Genomic DNA, 22,958 nt, shown 5'->3' with positions numbered 1-22,958 from the left:
GGCAGCTAGGCCAACAGATGTTGCAACATTTCTGGAGACGGTGGAAACGTGAATATCTTGCAAGGCTACAACAACGACCTAAATGGGCAGCCAAAAGGGAGAACATCAAGATTGGTGAGTTAGTGTTACTCAAGGAGGACGATCTACCACCCACAAAATGGAAGATGGCGAGAGTTTGTGAACTTCATCCTGGAGAGGACAATTGTGTACGGGTCGTGACAGTCAAATTGGCATCCGGTCAACAGCTCAAGCGACCTATTGTGAAGATATGCCCACTTCCTCTTGATTAACTGATTAGTGACACTGGTCTTATAACCACGTCAGATTGAAACTGTTCTTTCAAGGTGGGCGGGATGTTCGGTATCAATCGTATTAGTGCAGAAAAAAGTGTATGTTTGGGAGGGGGCGCGTATGTAACGGCTTGATCGGTTCTGGAGGGAAGAAAGGGTAATGGCGTCTTCGTATTACACGTTGTGATGACGATTTGTACCTGTCCAGTTTGTATTGATTCAGTTTATATTAAAGATAACTAAGAGACAGCAAGCTTCGTTTTATCATCTGTCCGGAAACATTGCGAAGGCTCATTGACAATATGTGTTGCAGAAATGGATATGTGCAACACATTATGGAAAGTTACAGGGTAGTTAGAACAATAATTACAGTATTTGAAAAACAATACAAAAATAGCATTGCATAATTTATGGATGATCCCATATACTGATTCCTAAAGATCCAATTATCATTTAACTGAAACAATCCACATTGAAACATAAAAGGAATACAGACCATATCATATATATATTAGCAGCATGTTTTTCACTCCATACCTGCTAGTATATATAACATATTTTGATATCACTGATAATGTCAGAATTTAAAATTGAAAAAGTAAACATCAATAAATTTTGCATATATTTGAATACAGATCAAAATTTATGATAGAAACAAAACTTCAAATCTCTAACTAATTTATCAAACTGCATTTGAGTTAACAACTATAATTTCATCTCTATTAATAGAGATTCATATATTTTTTAAACCTTATAATTAGGTTTAATGACATTTTTTAGACTAAAATAATAAATCAAAAGTAGTGCTAAGAACAACAAAATAAATTTATAATACAGTAAAACTCATGTAAAATGGACTGTCTACAAACATAAACCTTTCTAAATGGAAATTAAATCACAAAACAGAACAATTTACTGTAAAAAACTATTATAAACTGTAAACTTGTCTAATAAAGAAATGAAAGTCTTTTTGGGTATCAATTATACAGGGTATAGCAGATTAACCTGACAGTTTTTAAATACACCTGTGCCTGAAACCATAGGAGCAGGAGAGTAACATACACGACACATGCTGTTTAACTCAAAGCCATTTAGTAACAATTGAAACTAGCATAAAATAATAAAAATACATTTTGTTTTATAAGAACCCTTATAAATTACATCAGCAATGTTTACACAATGTTAAAGTATGATATAACAACTTTTGGAATGATTTGCCCATATTTCTTCGAAGACAAAGAAGGAACTGTGACAATAAATTCAGCTCACTACATTGAAATGCTTCACTTCTTCTTCAACTGAATTATTCCAGTGTAATATTAAATACCCAATCTGTAGTTTCAATAAGATAGGGCAATGACTCACAATGGGAACAATTCAAAGACTGTGGCAGAGACAAAGTAGAACATCAAGGATGAAGTGGCAGAAATTCCCCTGAAATGTTGCAGAGAGTCATGCAAAGTTTTAGGGAATGATTGCAAAAATCTATAGACAACAATAAATGCTTCCTCACAGACAAATATTCAACAAGTGATTATTTATGAATTGTACACTCAATGCTTTGAAGTTAAGTCAAGATGATGATAAATTAATTTAGCATAATTATATAACTTGTATATTATTTTAATTATTCTGCCACATTCTGCATAACATAACTCAAGAAAAGCCAATTTTTTTGGTCTAACAGCAGCTAAATTCTTAATCATTACTTAATGCTTTAACTTGCACGTTTAGATCTTGAGCAACTTCTTGGTGACTACAGTTATAGTCTATTATATTTTTATTTCTTAAGATTGTAGTTTCATTGTCTGGAAAGTAACTATGACAATACAATACCATTCTTACTAACTCTATAAAAGAGTTATTAGCGAGGTTGAGGCCAAAGTTTTAAACGTGAAAGCGTGTACATCAGACATTCGGCACTGCTTTCCTGTAAGCCTAGAAGTTTGACAAAGGCATTTGGAACGTCGAGCATGATTCCACTGACTTTCCAAAACACCATTGTCAAACTTCTAGACTTACAGGAAAGCGGTGCTGAACGTCCAATGTACATGTTTCCACGTTTAAAACTTCAGCCTCAACCTCGCTATTCTTTCCAAGGAGTGACAAACATTTAAAAAATATGCATTATTTTGGGGAAAATATGTCATTTGCTAAAAATCTAAAAAATAGTTATTAAAAGTAAAATTACCATATTTTACGGACTATAAGACGCACTTTTTTCTTCGAAAAATTGCCTCCAAAATTCAGGTGTGTCTTATAGTCCGTAGCGTCTTATAGGTATTTTTTTTAAAAAAAATTGCTTAAAAATTAAGGTGTGTCTTATAGTCCGTAGCGTCTTATAGTCCGTAAAATACGGTAATTTCATGTATTCCATTTTTTGTAAATAGGTTATAAAACAATTAATTACATTAAAACATTTTAAGACAAAATGCTTTCATTTGCTATTAACTAACCAAAGGAAGAAGCAACCAGTACCATCTGGAAAGTTTTAAAGTTAATCAAAATTCTATATTGTCTTATGTATGACTGATATAACAAAAATTAATTTCTAAAAGCAGTTACTCTTATAGTCACTTTAGTAACTATATAACTTAGATAAAAATAACTTTTAAATCAAAATTGAAAACTCTTACATTACTTCATTAATTATAATCAAATTACCGTGTTGACTAGCAAGTGGTGTATATATGGTGTATAGAAGAAAAACATTATATAAAATAAATTCACATACGTTTTACATAATGTTTTTCTTCTATACACCATATATACACTTAAGATTATTTTGTGCACCTTTAAAATATGAAACACTTACATTGAAGGAAGGACAGTTCTAAATATGAGTTGTAACTAGTTGTAATTATAGTTCCTGACCCCAAAATGGGACTGGACAGCCACAGTTGATAAATACAGGCCCTCTCTTATTAAAATTATATCAAGAGATATAAATGAACATTATTAACAATTTATTAATATATTATTAGTAATATTGGATTGGTGACATAAAAATAAGAGACTTTAGAGAAATTTAATATACGTCCTTGTAAATCCTTGTAGAGGTTTACAAGGATTTATTAACATTTTGGATAAATATTTATTAGAAAATAATATAAGCTTGAATCTTATGAAATCAAAAGTTGTTGTCTTCCGTAATGGTGGTTTAGGAACTATGTAATACAGGTAGTTTCCCAATATAAATATCTGGACGTCATATTTAAGTATAAAGGAAAATATAAATCCCATATTCAGACTGCTAAAAAAAATGCTTTTATTAAAACTGATAGTTATTCAGATGTGTAGATCAACTAAATTATGTAATTTGAATGATTGTTTAAGGATTTTTAATTCAATTGTTACATCTTTGTTATATGCCTCTGAGGTTTGGAGATATCAATCTGACAAGTTAGATCCGATCTTGGCTAATTTTATTAAAAAGTTGTTTGGTTTGTTTCGTACCCCAAGATATTTGATTTTTATGGAGTGTTCGCTATTACCTTTGTCTTTTACAATATTAAATAAGTGTTTGAATTGGATCTTTAGAACAACTGAATTGGATGAAAATCAATGGAGTAGAATGTGTTTGTGTTATGTGTTAAATACGAGGGACTTTCTGTGGTCTAAAAGTTTAAGGAAAATTTGTGTTAATAATGGTATTAATTTTGATGAATTACTAAATACTTACAGTAGAGCATTGTTTATCCAAATCAACTGGGGACTGGGGTTGTTCAGATAACGGATTTTTCGGATAACCGATTATGTGCAAAAAAATATATTAACCTATCTGATGTTGAAATTTTTCTCTGTTGCATGTCGCTTTGTGTTGAATTTTCGTTGATTTTAAGCCTAACGAAAATTTTTATAATAATAATTGAGGCTATTGTATCATTAAAAATTATTTCTTTATTCTGTACAAACAAAATAAATATATTGAAAAATATAAAAACAAAAAAATTATACTTTAGAAGTTAATCTAGTATCAAAAATGTTCGATTCAGCACGACACAGTCCGACTGGAAAGGTTTCAGTTGACCAGCTTTCGGATAAACGACGCTCTACTGTATTACTGTTGTCCTACATTGAAATTAAATTATTTTGATAATTTTATTCTTGATTTGAATCGAAGTATTAATGTAAGCTCTTATAATGTTTGGTATAAGCATTTAAACAAATCTTTTCTTGACTGTTCGCTTTATAACAACAATTTCTCTTTCAATATTAGCTCCACAGTAATGCAAATTAGCGACTTTATAAGGAAACAACTAATACATAATGCACTAGAAATCTCATTAGCTCAAGATATCGAAGAAATACATAAGAGAAGAGAGCCTAAATGGTATAAAATATTGCTAAATTACCCCTTCAATAATAACTATATGTTATCTAATATGTCGTTTACAGTCAAGAAGTTTTTTATTCAACTGAGATTAAATAGCAATATGGTTTTAATTAATAATAGAATCTATGAAATTTCCAAAAGTAGCTGCCCAAGATGTCAAGAATTATTCACTAAGTATCACGTTTTCTGTGGATGTAAAAAAGGCTACGAACTAAGAATTAAAATGGATTTAAATCAATTAAATTTCATCACAGAAGAAAATCAAATGTATCGTTTCTTCCAAGGTGCAAATACTGCTATTATTTCTAAATTATATAATTATACAAAAACCTTTTGTAATCAATCCTAAAAGGGTGAATGAATTTGAATTGACCTGAACATTGTATATAATAATACTAACTGATAAAAACTGAATATGTTATAATTATGACTATGATCAATGTTCATTCTATATTATAACTCCCTGTAATAACAGGCTTTTGCCTAATATGACTAATATTATTATTATTATTATTAGTGATTAATTTAATTTTTCAAAGAATTCATTTTCATTTCATTATGTCATTATGCTCCTCTGTGTGGAAGCTTTTAGTGCCAGTAGTTGTATTTGTAGGACATGATTATTTTGCTGCTACATTTCTGCAGGAAATACTAGACAACGTATAAATTTTTATAATTTGATTTTTGTACCACTACTTGTATATTAAAAAGTGTAAAGCAAATTTCTAAAATTATCTTACAATATTTAATTTAATAATACATTATATTTGAAATATAAACAATATTAAATTTTTAAATAAAATAGAGTTTTAAGTTAATAACAAACATATATATATTTGGTATTGGAAATATATTTTTCAAATTATAGTAAGTATAATTTATTTCTACATAATAATAAATGAAATCATTGTAACTAATAAAAACAAAAAATAACTGCTTAAATTTAAAAATAATCTAAAATGCTTTACAATAAAATTATAATCTTTTATAAACTAGTTTTTATATTTTCATCCATATTCTTCACTTCCAAAATTTTAAAATGTCAAGTTTGCAAATAATATATAAAATAAAATGTTAATACATTCATATTTTCAATTTCAGATAAAATAAATCTCTATAAAAATAAACTGAAGTGGAAAAGTTTTCTTTTATTTAATCAGTACTAAAGATGAAGAAAAAATAAATCATCATCTGGAATCAGTTTTATTCAACAATTTTTGGTAATTTTATCATCTTGAGGATAAAAGAAAAAAAAAAAAAAAAAAGAGTTCTAAACTCTTTCCTAATGAAAAGAATAATATAATAGTGAGGTTGAGGCCAAAGTTTTAAACGTGAAAATGTGTACGTCGAATGTTCAGCGCCACTTTCCTGTAAGTCGAAGTTTGACAGTGGTGTTTGGAAAGTCAGTGGAATCATGTTCAACATTCCAAATGCCATTGTCAAACTTCTAGGCTTACAGAAAGACAGCGCTGAACATCCAACATACACATTTTCACGTTTAAAACTTCAGCCTCAACCTTGCTAATACTGAAATAAAATTTAAAAATGCATTTTATTTTAATAAATAATTCTGTTGTTTCTTTTATCTTGTTACCATATTTTTAAGTATTACTATATATATATTTCTAGTAGAAACCTTATGTAATTTTTGTTTTATTTATACTATGTAATTACTACTGGATTTATATCTATTTTAATAATTTATTCTCACCTCGGCTACTTTTATAAATCGTCCTCTCCTATTTTGTTTTACGTCCAAATAAAACCTTTTTGATTGTATCTGCAACATTTTTGTTGCCAATTCTTGTTCCATTTGTGGCAAAAGCTGCCCTCCTAAATAAAAACATTAATTCAGAACTAATATTTTAAAACAAAAATTAATTCAGCTAAGTTATTTTACTGTATAAATAATTAGTAAATTCATAAAATAAATGAAATTATACACTCTTTAATAAAATAAAATGAAATGTGTTCAAAAGTATTTTTTTTTTTTACAAAGAATTAAAGCAGTTTACTTAAATCAAATAAATTTAAACTTATTCAAGAAGAAAATCATCATATTTATTATTGAGGCCCAAATAATTATGCTCTTAAAAATGAAAAATATGCACTTATAATATTCCCTAAAACATGAAAATATTCTCCCGCCCAAAAAATTGATAAACTCAAACATGTCTTTATTAATTTTTTCCCTTACATTAGTTTATTTATATTGGGTTGTTCGGAAAGTAATTTCGTTTTTTCCATAGAAAAATAAACGCAATATTCTTATAATAAATAAATATTTTATTGAATTGTATTTTGACCCTTTTGGTCAAATACCTGTTATCATTGTTTCTGGTAGTAGCATGATTTCGCATTCATAAAAATTTTGATCGTTGTTTACAAAAAACTAATCCAAGTGATTTTTGACATTGTCATTTCAAGTAAATGTCTTACAGTTAAAAAAAATTTGTATAGACCGGAACAAGTAATAATCTGAGTGTGCCCGATCTGGCAAATATGGTTGGTGTGATAACACATCCCATCTAAGCTATAACAGTTTCTGATGAGTTACCAAACTTGTGTGAAATTTGGCATTATCATGGTAAAACACTACACTTTGTTTGTTGATCAATTCTGGCCTTTTCTGTTTGATGACATTACTCAATTTGTTTACTCAATGGCAGTACACTTTCAAATCAATTGTTAAATTGTCTGGTAAAAGTTCAAAAACAAATTTCTTTAAAATCCCACCATAGAGAGCATCTCTCTTTAATAACATGTGGAACCTATATATCGAGCTTTGAAATGAAACCAATTCGTTTTAAGTAGTAATAAACGGTTCAATTTAACAGATTTAATCTCTTGGTGATTTCACGTGTTGTTATACGGCAGATTGCTTCAATCGGTACCTTTATTTTGTTTTCATTGGCTTCAAATGGCCATCCAGAATGTGGTGTATCTTCGATATTAAAATTGCCAGAACGCAATTTTGTAAACCAGTTTTGGCACTGTCTTTCTCTCAACACATCTTCTCCAAACATGTACCACAATTCTTTTCTTGTTTAAACAGCATTTTGGTTTTTTTAGTTATAAAAAAGCAAAATATGCAGAAAATAATGCTTTCGATTTCCAAATTTGATGGGACACCAAAAAAAAAAAACAAATGTACAGAATCAAACAAAATTTTTTACAAATAAGCCTTAAAATGTCAGCTGTCAAAGTATATAATGAATATGTGGTTTAAAATAAAATTGGCTGGTAAAAATACATCTAATTCCTCTAGTAATAAAAAAAACAAAATTACTTTCCAAACAACCCAATAAAATCAGTTACACAGAACATAATTTTCTCTAGTTGCAATGAGTAACAAAATATTGCTTCAAGTTCTCAGTTGTAAAGTTTGCTCTGTTTCTGCATAATAGTGTTGCATATTGTGAAAAACTTCTTTTGACATTAATGTTTGGGAAACTTTCACATGCTATTTCACAGAACTTAATGCCTGATGTATGTATGTAATGTGAAACACTTTTGGATTTAGAAGTACTGTACATTCAATACCCTTCCATTTTCATTTCCACGATACAGGGTACTGCATCTGTTATAAAAAGCACTTTCTCATATTGGATCCCCACTGGCCATAAAATATGAATTGTGTCATTAACTATTTCGGCAAGGTTGACTAATTAGTTTGCTCAACAAATGACATATGAATTAAAAATGTTTCTTCATCTGTCATCTCCTTAGTATTAAATGATGAAAATAGCACTCTAGCAATGACATTTATTACATCTTCCAATAAAGTCTGTAGTTTCATTGACACTTAACCAAATGTTCTTTCCTTTGATCCTGTCTTGAGCAGACTCAATGCAATTGTCACACATCTCTGGCAAGTAATTCTTTCTCAAAGTTGATTCATCAGGTATTTTTTTCCCATAGTATTGGGTTGTTCGGAAAGTTTGTAGCGATTTTTGATAGCCGACAGTTGAGACACCGATTGATGCAAAAATGATTAGAATTGTACAAACCAATGAATATTACGATAAATGACCTTGAGACGCGTCCGTTACAAAAAAACCATTAAGATTATTCAAATAGTGTTTAATTTGGCTCATTGCAAAAATGGATGCAAACAACGTGCATTATCGACACTTGTTTCTTTTCTTTTTTCGTAAACGCAAAAATGCTGTACAAACAGCAAAAAAGATATGTGATGTTTATGGTGGGAGTGCTGTATCAGAATCAACTGTTCGAAAGTGGTTTGCAAAATTTAAAACGGGTAATTTCAGCCTTGAAGATGCTCCTCGCTCAGGAAGACCTCCTGTTATTGAAGAGGACCAGATCAAAGCATTATTGGATGAAAACCCTCATTACACAACTCGAGAGATTGCAGACATAGTGAAGTCATCAAACAGTACTGTATTTCAACATCTAAAGAAGCTCGGATACGTGAATCGTTATGACATTTGGATACCTCACGACTTAACGGAAAAAAACTTACTGGATCGCATCTCCATTTGTGATTCTCTTGAAAGATGAAATGAAAATGACCCTTTTCTGAAGCATTTAGTGACAGGTGATGAAAAGTGGATCATTTATAACAACATCAGCCGAAAACGATCGTGGGGTAAGAAAAATGAATCACCATTAAAAACTCCAAAGGCCGGTCTTCATCCAAAGAAGGTCATGCTCACTGTCTGGTGGGATTGGAAAGGAATCCTGTACTATGAGCTGCTTCCACAGAATCAAACAATTGATTCTGATAAGTATTGTTCCCAATTGGATAAGCTGAACATGGCAATTAAAGAAAAACGTCCAGAACTGGCCAATAGAAAAGGCATTGTGTTTCACCAAGATAATGCCAGACCTCACACGTCTTTATGAACACGCCAAAAATTATTGGAACTAGGCTGGGATGTTTTACCCCACCCCCCTTACTCACCCGACCTTGCCCCGTCGGACTACCATTTGTTCCATTCTCTACAAAATTCCCTTCATGATAAAAACTTTGATACTTTGGAAGCTTGCAAAAACCACGTGGATCAGTTTTTCGCGAAAAAAACTGGAAAGTTCTACGAAGAGGGTATCATGAAGCTGCCCCATAGATGGCAACACGTCATTAAAAACAATGGCGTGCACTATACGCATAATGGAATAAAAGTATATTTTTAGTATTAAAACAATTTCTTTTATTTCTCTTAAAAATCGCTACAAACTTTCCAAACAACCCAATATTTCTCTAGCAATCTTTTAAATTCTTCATTCTTTTGTTTATAAAAGGGATATCAACAGCAGAGGGTTGGGACGACGTACTCCTAGTCACTGAAGAACTAGACCACAGAATAGAAAATTGTGAGACTTTACTTATACCTTCAGGGAGCGATCACAGGTACCTTATCACAGAAATAAACAATTTTCAAATAGGCAAATACACCAATGGGAGGAGTGATTGACGTTGCATGCGCTGAACAGCACACACCTATGTGAGCGGTGTTTGCAATTTGTCATGCGCATTGCACGTCAATCGTGCCGATTTAAAATCTCCTTCGAACCGGCGAAGTTTACCGAACGCTAAAAGAATACATTATTTGAAAAAATTCGCCAACGAAAATCTTCCGTATCGCGGTTGGATACGGTTCGTGCATGCGTGAAAGCCAGCTCGGTTTCGGCACGTGCCTCTTTCAAATTTGTTCTTTCCACATTCGCCTGAAGACGACGATCGTAATTTTTCGTCGAAAGTACTTGCAATAAAAAGAAGAATCTACGTTAACGCTGAACTCAGTGCTACTTATCAGAAGTATAGATCCCGGTTGTTTTTTTTAACCCGGGAAATCCCGCAAATTTCTTAAAAGTTCACTTTCTTCTTATTTTGTGTTAAGGTTGAGGAAATTTTGCAAATAGAAAGTATAATTAACTCATAAACTGTCAGAATACATTTGTATTTATTAATTTTAAGCCTGCTTATTATTTTTTTAAATTTTTGCTCGTTATGGCATGTCACAAATGGTCAATAATCAATATATAATTTATTTGTGGCAGGACTCTGAAAATTCTTTACTTGTCAGAACCTGTAATATCTGGAATAATTGTGCTTATGCTGTCTTAATTTTTAACCATGCCCAGTAGCTTCAATAACTGCATAACACCAGGTTGTGCGAATTGGGCAAGGATACAAACGAGTACAAAGTCTGCAAGTATGAAGTTTTGTAAGGAACCAAGTCTGAGCGTTATTTTTATTTTACTTTTATTTTGCTTATTATTCTATTTTTGTTTGGGGGCTTATGTTTTGTTAGGACGAAGGTTTCCTCACCAATCACCTTAAGTATTTAAAAAGAGAAGAAATAAAACCCAACTCACCGACGAAAGAAAAGCGCCATAGGACTCGCGCACATTTGCGCTTCCCGAGCGGCAAAAAGTATAAAGTCCGCACCGAGAAAGAGGGGGGGAGACCCCACAAGCACGAGATAAACTCGCTAGACCTTAAGTAATAAAAACGTCCCGGAAAAATTGTAAAAACAAATAATGTAAAAGGTTAGTGAGTAATTGTCGGAAAATAGGCTGCCAGACAACGAAAAAAGTTCTTGTTAGCATTAAGTATGTAAATGAGGGGAGTGATCGCATTCAGAATTGTGACGTCACCTCACACTATAAATCACGAATCTCAAGTGAAGACGGAGAGGTGAATTCCGGATAGCAACGAGCTTGGTGAGCTTCGTAGCAGTAAGAGAGAGGTGTCCGATAGGATCGAATAGTTCCAAGGTGATTTTGAAGTGATTCGAATATTTGATCGACGATAGGAAGTCTTGAGAATTGATGAAATAGGTTCCGAGCATATTGAGGTGACAATTAGGATCTATAGTTTATAAGAATTATTGTTATAAGTTAAGGCTTGGTTTTGTCGGATTCTCAAGGGGAATAGAATTAAGTTAGAAATAGATTGAATTGCGTATTGTCGGGTTGATTTTGTTGAATTTCATTGAATAAATTTATTGTTTGATTTGTTACTAAATATTGTACATAGTTATTGCTAAACGACTAATTAAATTATTGATTTTTTTTCTATTGACAAATCTTGTCATTATTTAATTCGGTGCACGCTTAAAGTCCAGGCCTGGCACGCTAACGCGAATCCGAGTAAAGTACCCGGTAGGTTAACGGTTATTTCCGGCCATGGTAGAGTCGATAATCGTTGTAAACTAAAATAGTACTTTACAGTTTTTCTTCATAAACCTGATTATTAAAGACAAACAAACTGCCAAATTATTTGGCTATAAGCTTGATGTTTCTATTAAAGCAGCCGAGGTAGACAAATCAAGAATACTAGAGAGCAAAAGAAGTACTACAATCTTGAAAATGAACTAGAAATCTTCTAGGCTACAGGTGAAAAAATACATAACATTTGTCTTCTCTTAAATGCATTAAACACAATTCCACTCACATCAATTGAATCGAAAAGAGCATTCTCAGTAGCAGGACTTTTCACTACTAAAATAAGAATCAGATTGAGTGATTGGAGTATCGACCATATTTGTTTTTTAAAATCTTATTATAAAAATTTACAATAATATTTTGTATTATGTTTTATTTAAAAAATGAAAATTACCTTTTAGTTAGAAGTTTGATCTAAGTTCATTTTTTTAAATTTTCAACTCAATTCAAAGGCATTTTTGTTATTGTTGTATGCAGTTTCCAGCAAACTTTAATAATTTTTTTCTATTTGTGAAAATTCTACATAATTCAAAGGTAATTTTTAATATATATCTTACACAGCATTATTAATACAATTTTGGAGGTTGCAGAATGTATTAAATTACTTTAAAAAATGAAAAATAATTATATCATTTGATTTCAAGATATTTTGTATATCTTAAAATTAATTAATTATATACTATAAGAATAGATACATATTATATCAATAGTGCGGTTTTCTTTATATTGCTTTAAAAATCAATTCTTTAAATATTTCTTCTAAAAAATTAAATTAAATTCAGTGTTTAGACAGACAGCTATACAATGTTGATGTACATCAACACTGCGTAGCTGTATGTCTAAACATAAAACAGGTTAGTTCACTATTGTGTAAATATATCCAAATAATGGAAGTTGTAATAATAGTTAAAATTACAACTTTATGAATTACATCGTAATAATCACTGTAATAATTGTATTTATACCAATTTGTAGAAATGTAACACCTAATGAGGGGTGCAAGTTACACAAAAAAATCTTGCACCTGAAATGCATAGTGAATAAAGAATAACGAAGATAACACTCAGAAGTTTTTTGTCTCTGATAAAATGCGATCCAGACAAAAAAAACATTGGTTAACTTCTTTGGACTTAACCTATGATGTCCCATAAATTTTTTTGAAGAAATATTTAAAGAATTGAGTTTTAAAGTAATTAATTATATCCCATTATATTCCCGGGAAACAGTTCACTTTTATCCCAGAATCCCGGGACAAGCAAAAGACCGGGAAATGAGAAACCCTACATATGCCAGAATTGACCCAAGAAATATAATTTGAGCACCACTAATTTAAACTGTAAAAAGTATTTTACATCATTTTTCTTTTAAATTATTACTTTACAGTTCTTTGCAATTTTTAAAGTATCATATTGGAGAATTACGCTGGCAATTCGTTTCTTTATCCATAACATCTAGAATTCAATAGCAATTTTAGTTGAGCAACATTTTATTTGGCAAATGGAATGTATTTATTTGAATGCAAATACTTGCACTGGCTTTTTAATCACAGCAGCTAAAAACTTACAGCATTCTCTATTTTTTCAGTCAATGAAACTGTTCCTTTTCAAAATACAAGAAAGAGAATTCAATTGGACATAGTACATCAGTAACTGTTTAGTTGACTCACCAATAAATTGGCAACTAAACAATTACTAGCACTCTAATTTTCTCATATGGAGTCAAAATTTAAAAGTTTCTGATATTTTATTGGTAAACTAGCAACAAATAAAAAATTTACCATTTACTGGTAATAAAAAAGTTGGTACCTTGCAATCCCTAGTCTCAGTGACAGCAATGGTTCTGTCTCATTGCCCAACAATCCAATGCCTTGTTTGAGGAAAAGGATTACACCTGCTGTTGGAAAGCTCATTAAGAGATTGTGAAGTGTATGGCATTGTAGTTTTGGTACTATATTTTCACAGAATAATCGGCACACCAGTCTACCTGGGGAGACCACAAAATCAGATATTTCCATATAGTAAAAGCTGGCATGCCAGTTTATCCTGGGAGAATGCCAGCATGTCAGTTTAAGTGAGGTTATACAACCCTCTCTAGAGTGCACATTAAAAAAATAAATGAGTATTGTCATGTAAAAACGAAAGAGTTTTACGTGCCATAACTGGTATTGTAACACAGCTACACTGTTATGTTAATTATTTTATATTAAATTTTAAAAACTCACTGTAAATTATGTCAGTTTACATCAATTAACATTTGCTTTGTGTGAAATTTGAGAGAGGTGTTATTTTTAAGGTTGGGGTAGATGATAAGTGTAGTCCACACTGACTGACTGACTGACTTACTACTACTACTACTAATAAGTCATTAATTATTTTTATTGTCTTGTAAACAAAAACACACTTCTTGATTTTAACTCAGTCAAATTACAATGTTATTATTTTATTGTACTCAGAAAAATGTTTTCTTTAACATTTAATTGACAACTAGGTTTGTTAGATCAGATTAATTTTATATTTTAGTGTAGTTTAACGAGCATGCCTGTAACCCCAGGATTTCTGGCATGCTGGTCTTCCCCATTTTCATGCGGAATGCCAGTTATTTTGCAAAAATACGGTTTATCAATATTTATCTTTTTCTTGCTAATTAATAATTAGATTAATGTTACTCTAGATATCGAAGATAGCAGCACTTCCAGTAATCTTGATGGCAATCATGTTTAGAAATGAAATGTAGATGGCACTGATTGTACTGATGGTTTTATATGCAAATTTTCATCAAAAGTTTCCATTCTGGAAACGTGAGGAATAATGTGAATTTCAAATTCTGTTACGATGTAGACGGATGGTGCTTGTTGTTAAGTTTTCTAAAGGTGGCCATGTTTATTTAAAGTTTATACAATTTTCTCTATTTTTTTTTTAAATTTAACGAGTAGGAAAATTTTGCCAATGGTAATTATCATGTTAAATGTGTGTAAAATGTGTCATAATCAAGGATATGCATCTTGTGATTTCCAACGCCATGAGACAACGCAACCAACACATGGAAGGCGAGGTGGGCATGGATTGCAGGTGTCACTCTGTGGAGACGCTGCCTCTCGCAGCCAAAATGGCGAGAGATGTGAATCACAAGGCTGCCGTTCTTTAGAGGCTTAAACTTTTATGTACAGTCCTGGCAAATTCTGTTCAAACAACTAATGTATCCAATATCGTAAATCACTACGTCCAGTTATCGATGGATTTGAGGTAGAATGAACTTTTTATTTTTCGTCTTTGATCCAAAATAAGGAAATGAAACCAAAGGGTACTTGTGAATCTTTATTCCAGATGGTGCCGCTGCCCTGACGACCAACATCTCTAGTAGTACCTGTATCCTCTTGAAACAAATTGACTCGGCCAGTTGACCTACCAATAGACACGTTTTTCAAACCTTTGTGAGAAAGAAAAAATGTCTACGTTATAAAATTTACCATGCACCGAGGAAGAATCTATATTGTTTTTTTCAAGAGAAAGGTATTTTACCTAGTGTTTGAAAATGCAAAAATGGCCATGAAATTAAGTTAAATGTATCTAAAGGCATTTGGAGATGCACCATTAGTAGCTGTGATGTAATGATAAGTATTCGTTCCAATAATTGGTTTAGTAGATCGCGGATACCATTTTTAACAGCAGTACATTTTATTTACCATTGGACAGACGAAGTAACGTCTATAAAGTGGTGTCGAAAACATTTAAATATTTGCAACAAAACAACTATAGACTGGAATAGTTTTTTGAGACTGGTATGTGTTCTACATTTGTTGAAACAACCGAACAGGCAAACAGGCAGTCCCAGGAAAATCGTGGAAATCGACGAAACGCTTTTCACAAGGCGAAAAAGCAACGCTGGGAAATATGGCAGCCACAAATTATATGCCAGTAATTTGTAATAATGTAAATGGCTATGTAAAACATGTAATATACTTTAAAATAAACGATAATTTAAACTAATTTAATTGTTTGCTAAATTTTTCTTAACATTATCACAAAGTTTTAATTGACAGCATTGAAATAACAAAACTAAGATGATAACATGTGTTGTAGGTTAGGCAGCCGAGTCAATTTGTTTTGAGAGGCTACAGGTACTAGTTGAGATGTTGGTCGTCAGGGCGGCACCACCATCTGGGATAAAGATTCACAAGTACCAACCCCAAAGTCTCAGAAAAAAGTAAATAGCAAATTTACATTTTAAAAATATTTTAGTTTAAAAAAAGTTTAAATATAGGTGCATTTTGGTTATTGTCGACGGTCGCCATCTTGTTTGCACATGTGTGTGCGCAAATAAGATGGCAACCAGAAGCGCCGCCTTCTTCGATATCTAGGGTAACATTAACCAATAATTATTTAGAAGTTTTTGATTATTAATACATTTTTGAATTTATTACTAGCATTGTATTATTGATAACCTAGTATTGTTTGCCATTTATTATTATAAGATTTATTTATTTATTTTTTTTTTTTTTGATAACTTGAAACTGTGTTGTATTATATTTCTATTGTTTCTCAAACACAATGCAGTTCAACTTAACAATCACTTGGCTTCCTTTCATCTTTATTCTAGTTGATACGTGTGTACAGTACATCTCGCATTTCGGGCTTAATACGTCCCTCCTAAGTCAACTAAAATTTGTTAAAAATAAAGATTTTTACATACAATACTTTAAAACCAGCTATACTTTAAAAAGATACAAACTAATTAATTATCTCACAAGCATACCTTAATATCACAGATTTATTTTCAACAAATTTTAGTTGACTGAGGAGGGGTATATTAACCCAAAACGCGAGATGTACATGCATCAACTAGAATAAAGATGAAAGGAAGCCAAGTGATCGTTAAGTTGCACTGCATTGTGTTTGAGAAACAACAAGATTTATTTTATTAAATAATCTATTTATTTGCTTCTTAATTATTCATGTGTACACACACATTTTTTGCTAATCATTGTTTTCCTTTTCAGTTGCCTGAGAGATCAGATATATCCCTTTCATAAAAGTTTGGTCAAAAGATTTGGTTATGTATAAAAATCAACCTTTATAATTGAAGCATGTATAACATGTGTTCTGAAGTACTCAAATAAAAATTAAATACAGTAAATTCTTATATTGTATTTAAATTGTAACTTTTTAATTAACTGATTTTAATTCTTTTATTTTTTAGTGGTATTTTGCAATAAAAAGTACTTTTTTAAATATATTACATATTAATAATTATTTGTAAAAATAAATTTTATCTCAAAATTTTTACTGATATTATTTGAGTATTTATTATATTTTCTCTTAAAATATATTTTGCTGCTTCTTAATTTAATTTTTTATATAATGTTTTTTCAAAATTACAATAAATACAGTATAAACAAAAATAAGGAAAAAAACCATCAAATGACTCTTAATCCAATAATTCTATCAGAATTATTATTATTATAGCTATTACCATATCTATCATCATTTGTGTCCTTTGTCTCACATTCGCTACTTTGATATACAGAGTGTCCCAAAAGTTTCCATACATACAAAGATGAAATGTAACTTTATTCACAAAACATTAAAATGTCAGCATTAAGATTTGTGTTAGTGGATTGACAGAGTAAGGCAACGGAACACATGTTATCTGCCAACAGGGTAACTTCTAGCAGGACTTCCTACGTGAAAACTGGATTGTGTTTAGGTATTAGACACATGAAGAAAACCCAGAACACTGCATGGTGGCCAGAACCAATTATTAACTACCAGTTCAATGGTTTTATTTATTCAGCCACTGGTGAGCTTGATTTGTGTCAATGTATGGAGACTTTTGGGACAACCTGTATACTAACCACATTATTCAATCAAATTTATAAATTATAATGTTAATTTCCTTACTTGAAAAATAATTTAAAAAAAAGATTTAAATGCTTTGTTAAATTATTTGTATAACTGATTATAAAATTATTAAAATGTGAAATATGAATACTTTTTAATTCAAATTTAGAAGAATATATCTGTAAAATACTTTAATGATTTATTAACAAGTTTTATTTGTGTTTACACTTATTAAAATCATTAGGGAAATTTTTATTTAACAAAAGCTTTATGTACATCCAGTTTCATAAATTTATTATTATTTTCAAAAATCAGATAATCATACCATGATAATGAAAAATAACAACAAATTTACTCAAAATAATACAAAATTATGTATTTCAAATGCTTACATTTATTTACAAAATTCAAGTGACTACTAATCTTCATAAAAACGAATATGACTACAGGCGGCCCTCGACTTTTGCACATTTTTAAAAATTCAACTTTTTAAATATTTTTGTTGATAATAAAAAATTTGCTTTCATGCAGAATGCTCATACACTACAAAGTGCGGTAGCTCGCTCTATGCTCTTGGACACACATTACTTCCTACAATAGCAAACTTCTCTGAATCGTAATCACTACTGTGCTGTTCCAAGAAAGAGGGCAAAACAGTTTCAGTCTTGCATTAGGGCATGTGTCAACGTGTTGTGTGTTTTGCCAATTTATTTGTTTATGTTTAAATATTTTATCCTAATAAATTGATAAACATGAGTGAGAAATGGAGAAACTGCAGTGTTGATACGAGCAAAAAGGAATTAAGGACTCATAAACTTCATACGATCGAGACAAAGATGGAAATAATTAAATGTTCTGAAAACGGTGAATCTTTTGCTTCAATTGGACATTCGTATGATGTAAACAGATCTACGATATGTTCAATTTTGAAAAATAAGAGTAAAATTAAGGAATACATTCAAAATTGTGGAAATATATCTTCAAAGATTGTTTCCAAAAGACATGGCATAGTGATAGATGAAATGGAAAGATCTTTGTCATCATGGATTAATGATCAACATCAAAATAATGTCCCTCTGAGTTTTTCAATTATTCAAGCTAAGGCTCTTAGTTTGCATGAAGATTGAAAGACTAGATTAAATGAAGATTCCAATACAATGTTTCAAGCAAGTAATGGCTGGTTCAACAAATTTAAAATGAGATACAGTATTCAACTAACTCTTGATAAGTTTATAGAGAAAACACCTGAAAGCACTTAAACACACCTAGTTAACTTCATTATGTATACATATTGATAAATAAATACTTTAAAACACAGTTTCTGGTGCATATTTTTTTACATTCCTCTACTTTCGAACATTCAACATTGGCACAGACTTTCAGGAACCAATTATGGGTGAAAGTCGAGGGCGGCCTGTATTCCATTTTTATAACAAAGTAATGTTTAAATTAAAATGATCAACAATTTAATCTTTACAAAATTAAAATATAACATGCTTTATAAACATCCAACTCAGCTTTAAACATTTAATAAACCATTAAAACACCTTTCTTGCTAAGATACGTTTTTGACCTAATACAATAGGCCAAACCAACACATAGTCCACTATACATTCCGGCTAACTCAAACGACCCCTACAGATACAAAATGTTTACCTTTCGTGCACTCATTAGAAGATCGTATTCATATTGCTCTAATGTGCCTAAGAAATTAATAGAATCAAAGAAACAGCTTCAAACTTGGGATATAAAAAGAGTACAATAGAAGGACTAATTAAAAAATACGAAGGAGGCAATATAATAAGAACCCAAAAAAATCAGTTTAAAATCTCCAAGTTCACTTATAATCAAAACATCAAGAACGTCATGAAACAAGTGTCAGACAAAAAACACTCCAAAACAGTTTTCAAAAGAGCTCCTAATTTATATAGTATTTTAAGAAATGATAAAGACATGATTAAAAAAAAAAGAAAAAGCAGATGTATATAAAATTCCTTTTGAAAATCAGCAATTAGGAATTAAGGACTACATTGGGGTCACAAGAAGGAATTTAGCTACCAGACTTAAGGAGCATAAATATGACATTAATAAAGAACATTGCAACACAGTTTTATCCCGTATGGCACAAGCAGAGGACACTGTAGTTAAACGGAACAAAGCAACTATCCTCAGGACTATGCATTCCCCATTATTAGCAATGCAAGAAAAAAATATCGAAATCTATAAAAGTGAATTAAAGGACAGTTGTATTAATGCCAGGGATGCAGATGGACTAGCTTCCATATGGAAATTCTACATAAAAGAAAGATTAAAACAAAAATTCTTAATTTGCAGCTGTCCTTATACTTGGAAGCATTTTTTGTGTATTTTATTTCATTTTCATTTTATTTTATCTATGTTATTTAATTATATTACTTATATCGTTATCATTTTAGTTCATTTAGTATATTTTGTTTCATTATTTCATTATTTGCTAATTTATCTAATATTTTTGATTTAAATTTAAATGTAAAAATGTTCAGACGTTCTGTCGTTTCAACGTTAAGTTATTTAAAAATACATTCAAATTTCAGTTACACCCAAAGACATCCTATCGTATTAGTTCTTGCTGAGATACGTTTAATCAAAACGTTAGCGTTTGATTAAACGTACCTCAGCAAGAAAGGTGTATTGATGGTTTATTATAACGTGCTTTAGTAACAAGTTATATAGCAGAATCCCAACGAGATCGATATAGACCCCTAGGGGTCGACAGTACTCGAGCGGTCAGTCGAGGGTCGACGAAAGAATCGGATACACATTTAACTTTTCCAAGAGTTTCCAATAATTTTCAAATAATAATAACAGAAACTCATTAACCGATTTAATAATTTACTCGATACGTTATGCAAAATCTAAAGAGGGTCGACCGAAAAGAATATTTTCTTTACAAAAACCAAAGAAAGAAAGAGATTGGAAAATCCCATAACATATCAACTAGTGCTTTAAAGTGTTCAATCAAATGAATCTATTGAATCATTTAAAATGTTTCAAATGAATCATTAAATTATAAATTACGAGATTGTATATGCTATTTAATTTTATAAAACCAAAATAATTTGGAAAAATCGTCATAGAAACGTAACGATTGTAATAGCAATATCAAAACAACACAATTCACAGTTCATAAAACAAAAAATAACTCATCCAAACTAATTGTAAACAAAAACAAACCATCTAAATATAGACGTAAACAACAATCTGATCCGTTTCCAGTAGTTTCTCGTGTAAAAACAGAGCAATTCGAAACAACGTCTCCCCCATCCACGCCACATCCAGTATCAATCCTTCCTTTAAAATCGTCGGGAATCAAACAACACATGTACAAAATATAAAATAAAAATACAAAATTAATCAGTTTCAACTCAGAGAAAAAAAAAACACCGACGTAACGGTGGAAATTTTTTAACGGAAGAAACTTTAAAAATAAAATAATAATAATAAAAAAAACAAATATTGTATACAAAAATATAAACGCCATTTTTGGAAAACGTCGACTGCTATTAAGCCTAAAGCTTCTTTCTGTCATTTCGGTAAGAATGTGTCGGTTAAAGTAAATAAATAAAAATAAAATAAATTGCGTTAAAAGAACAAAGCGCCTTTTTACTCATAAATACGTGTTTACAACGAGAAAAATGAGTGTGTTACGTACTTTGAGCTGGATGTTGCTCATCCCCACTCCCTCGGTCCGACATGATGACTTTCCTCCAAACTCCAAAGCATCCCGGTTATTAGCCTCGTTTCCTACTGAGAATAATTAATAAGGCCAATACTTTCTCTTATTATTATTACTTTTTAAAAATATTATTTAACTTAAAAAGAATGTAAATAATTAATTTTTAATTTCGTTAAAATATAATATAAATATATATATTTTTTTATTTAATAATTCAATTATATTTATGGTTGTATACAAAGAAATTTCGGAAAAGCCGTGTTAAAAATTGTACTTTCCGATAAAGATTTATCGATTTTTAAATCACTAAAGTAAAAATTTTACTTATTTATCTGATTTTTATTATTGTTTTTTTTAATGTTTAGCGGATTTTTACAAAATTATATATAATTATTATTTTATTCTTGCCTGTGTTTTAACGGAATACACCGAATTATTCCATTGTATTTTATTGTTTTTGATAATTAAAACCTTGCAATCGTTTATAAATAATACTAAATTTAATTCGAATAATTTTTTAAACTTTTTTGTGTTGTTTCATTCATTATTTTTATACTTTTTTAAAACTCTTTCCTCCCTGTGGGCACTAAGAGGGCCTCTTTAAGCAAGTCCATTACGGGTTCGGATAAGCACACAATGGGGCGGCCGAGGCCCGACAAATCCGGAAGAACCCCCCCCCCCGAAAAATTCCTGGGGATTTTTCGACCCGTCGGAATTCGAACCCGGGTTTTTCAAGCGGTGGGCTGCCACCTAGACCGATCGGACATCCGGCCGTATTATTTTTATACTATTAAAATAATGCTTTGTATTTGAATATTATTTTAATTGTTTAATCCTTATAACAAGAATAAGATTTTTATTTAAAATTTATATAATTTATTTATATTCTATGTTATTTAGTATATAAATAACTCTATATAAATTTTAAATTACAATTTAACATATTATTCGACATTTTTAAATTTTTAATAAGAAAATTTGTGAATATATTTAGTCACGTGAGTATAAGCCGCCATTTTGTTTCCAAGTACGATAATGCAAAAATCATTTTTTACCCTCTATTAAAATTGAAATATGTTGGTTTCATTTAGCTGATAATTATTATAAAGGTATTTATGTATAAATCGGATTGAATATATTTAATTAAAAGAAAAGTGGATGATTTTTACGTTTTCCTTCTCGACACTATAAAAATCTGTTCGATTGGCTGAGACAGGGTATTATATTTTTACGTAAATTTGACGTCATTCATTATAGTTTTTCATTGTAAATGGAAGAGATGACGTCAAAATATATACTACAGTTATTATAACAAACATTAAACAATATCAGGGATATTGTAACAATATTCAAATTCAACGAAATGACATTAACAATACTTTTATCATTGCTTGGTGTCGCTAATCATTCAGAAATTTTCAATAATGAACAAATCTGTGTAGTTATTATGTTGGCTTTCTAATGTTATTGATTATGCAAATTGTTTAGATCAATTTCCAGTAAATATAAGAGACTATTAAATAAGAATTAATATTAAAAGTCTTCTTATACAGTTATTCCTTTGGTGCGTTGCTTTTTTTTATTTTTTT

At 30.5% G+C, this 22,958-nt stretch overlaps 1 protein-coding gene across 2 annotated transcripts in view; it reads right to left on the bottom strand.

Moving 5' to 3' along the window:
- LOC136981910 (transcriptional regulator protein Pur-beta-like) overlaps positions 1-21,431 on the bottom strand; it is a 117,902-nt gene extending 96,471 nt beyond the window's left edge. For both annotated transcript variants that reach the window (XM_067278297.1, XM_067278299.1), the window contains exons 1-2: positions 21,346-21,431; positions 6,338-6,459 (exon numbers count right to left, since the gene is read on the bottom strand). In XM_067278297.1, the coding sequence (XP_067134398.1) occupies positions 6,338-6,459; positions 21,346-21,388 (165 nt within the window). In that variant the 5' untranslated portion in view covers positions 21,389-21,431. The remainder of the gene's footprint in view (positions 1-6,337; positions 6,460-21,345) is intronic.
- Positions 21,432-22,958: the final 1,527 nt, after the last annotated feature.

This window comes from Centruroides vittatus, unplaced genomic scaffold (genome assembly GCF_030686945.1).
Source record: "Centruroides vittatus isolate TY-2023 unplaced genomic scaffold, ASM3068694v2 contig_799, whole genome shotgun sequence".
Lineage (NCBI taxonomy): Eukaryota > Metazoa > Arthropoda > Arachnida > Scorpiones > Buthidae > Centruroides > Centruroides vittatus.
Note: the sequence above shows the minus strand (reverse complement) of the source record. Positions and strands in the feature narration are given on the sequence as shown.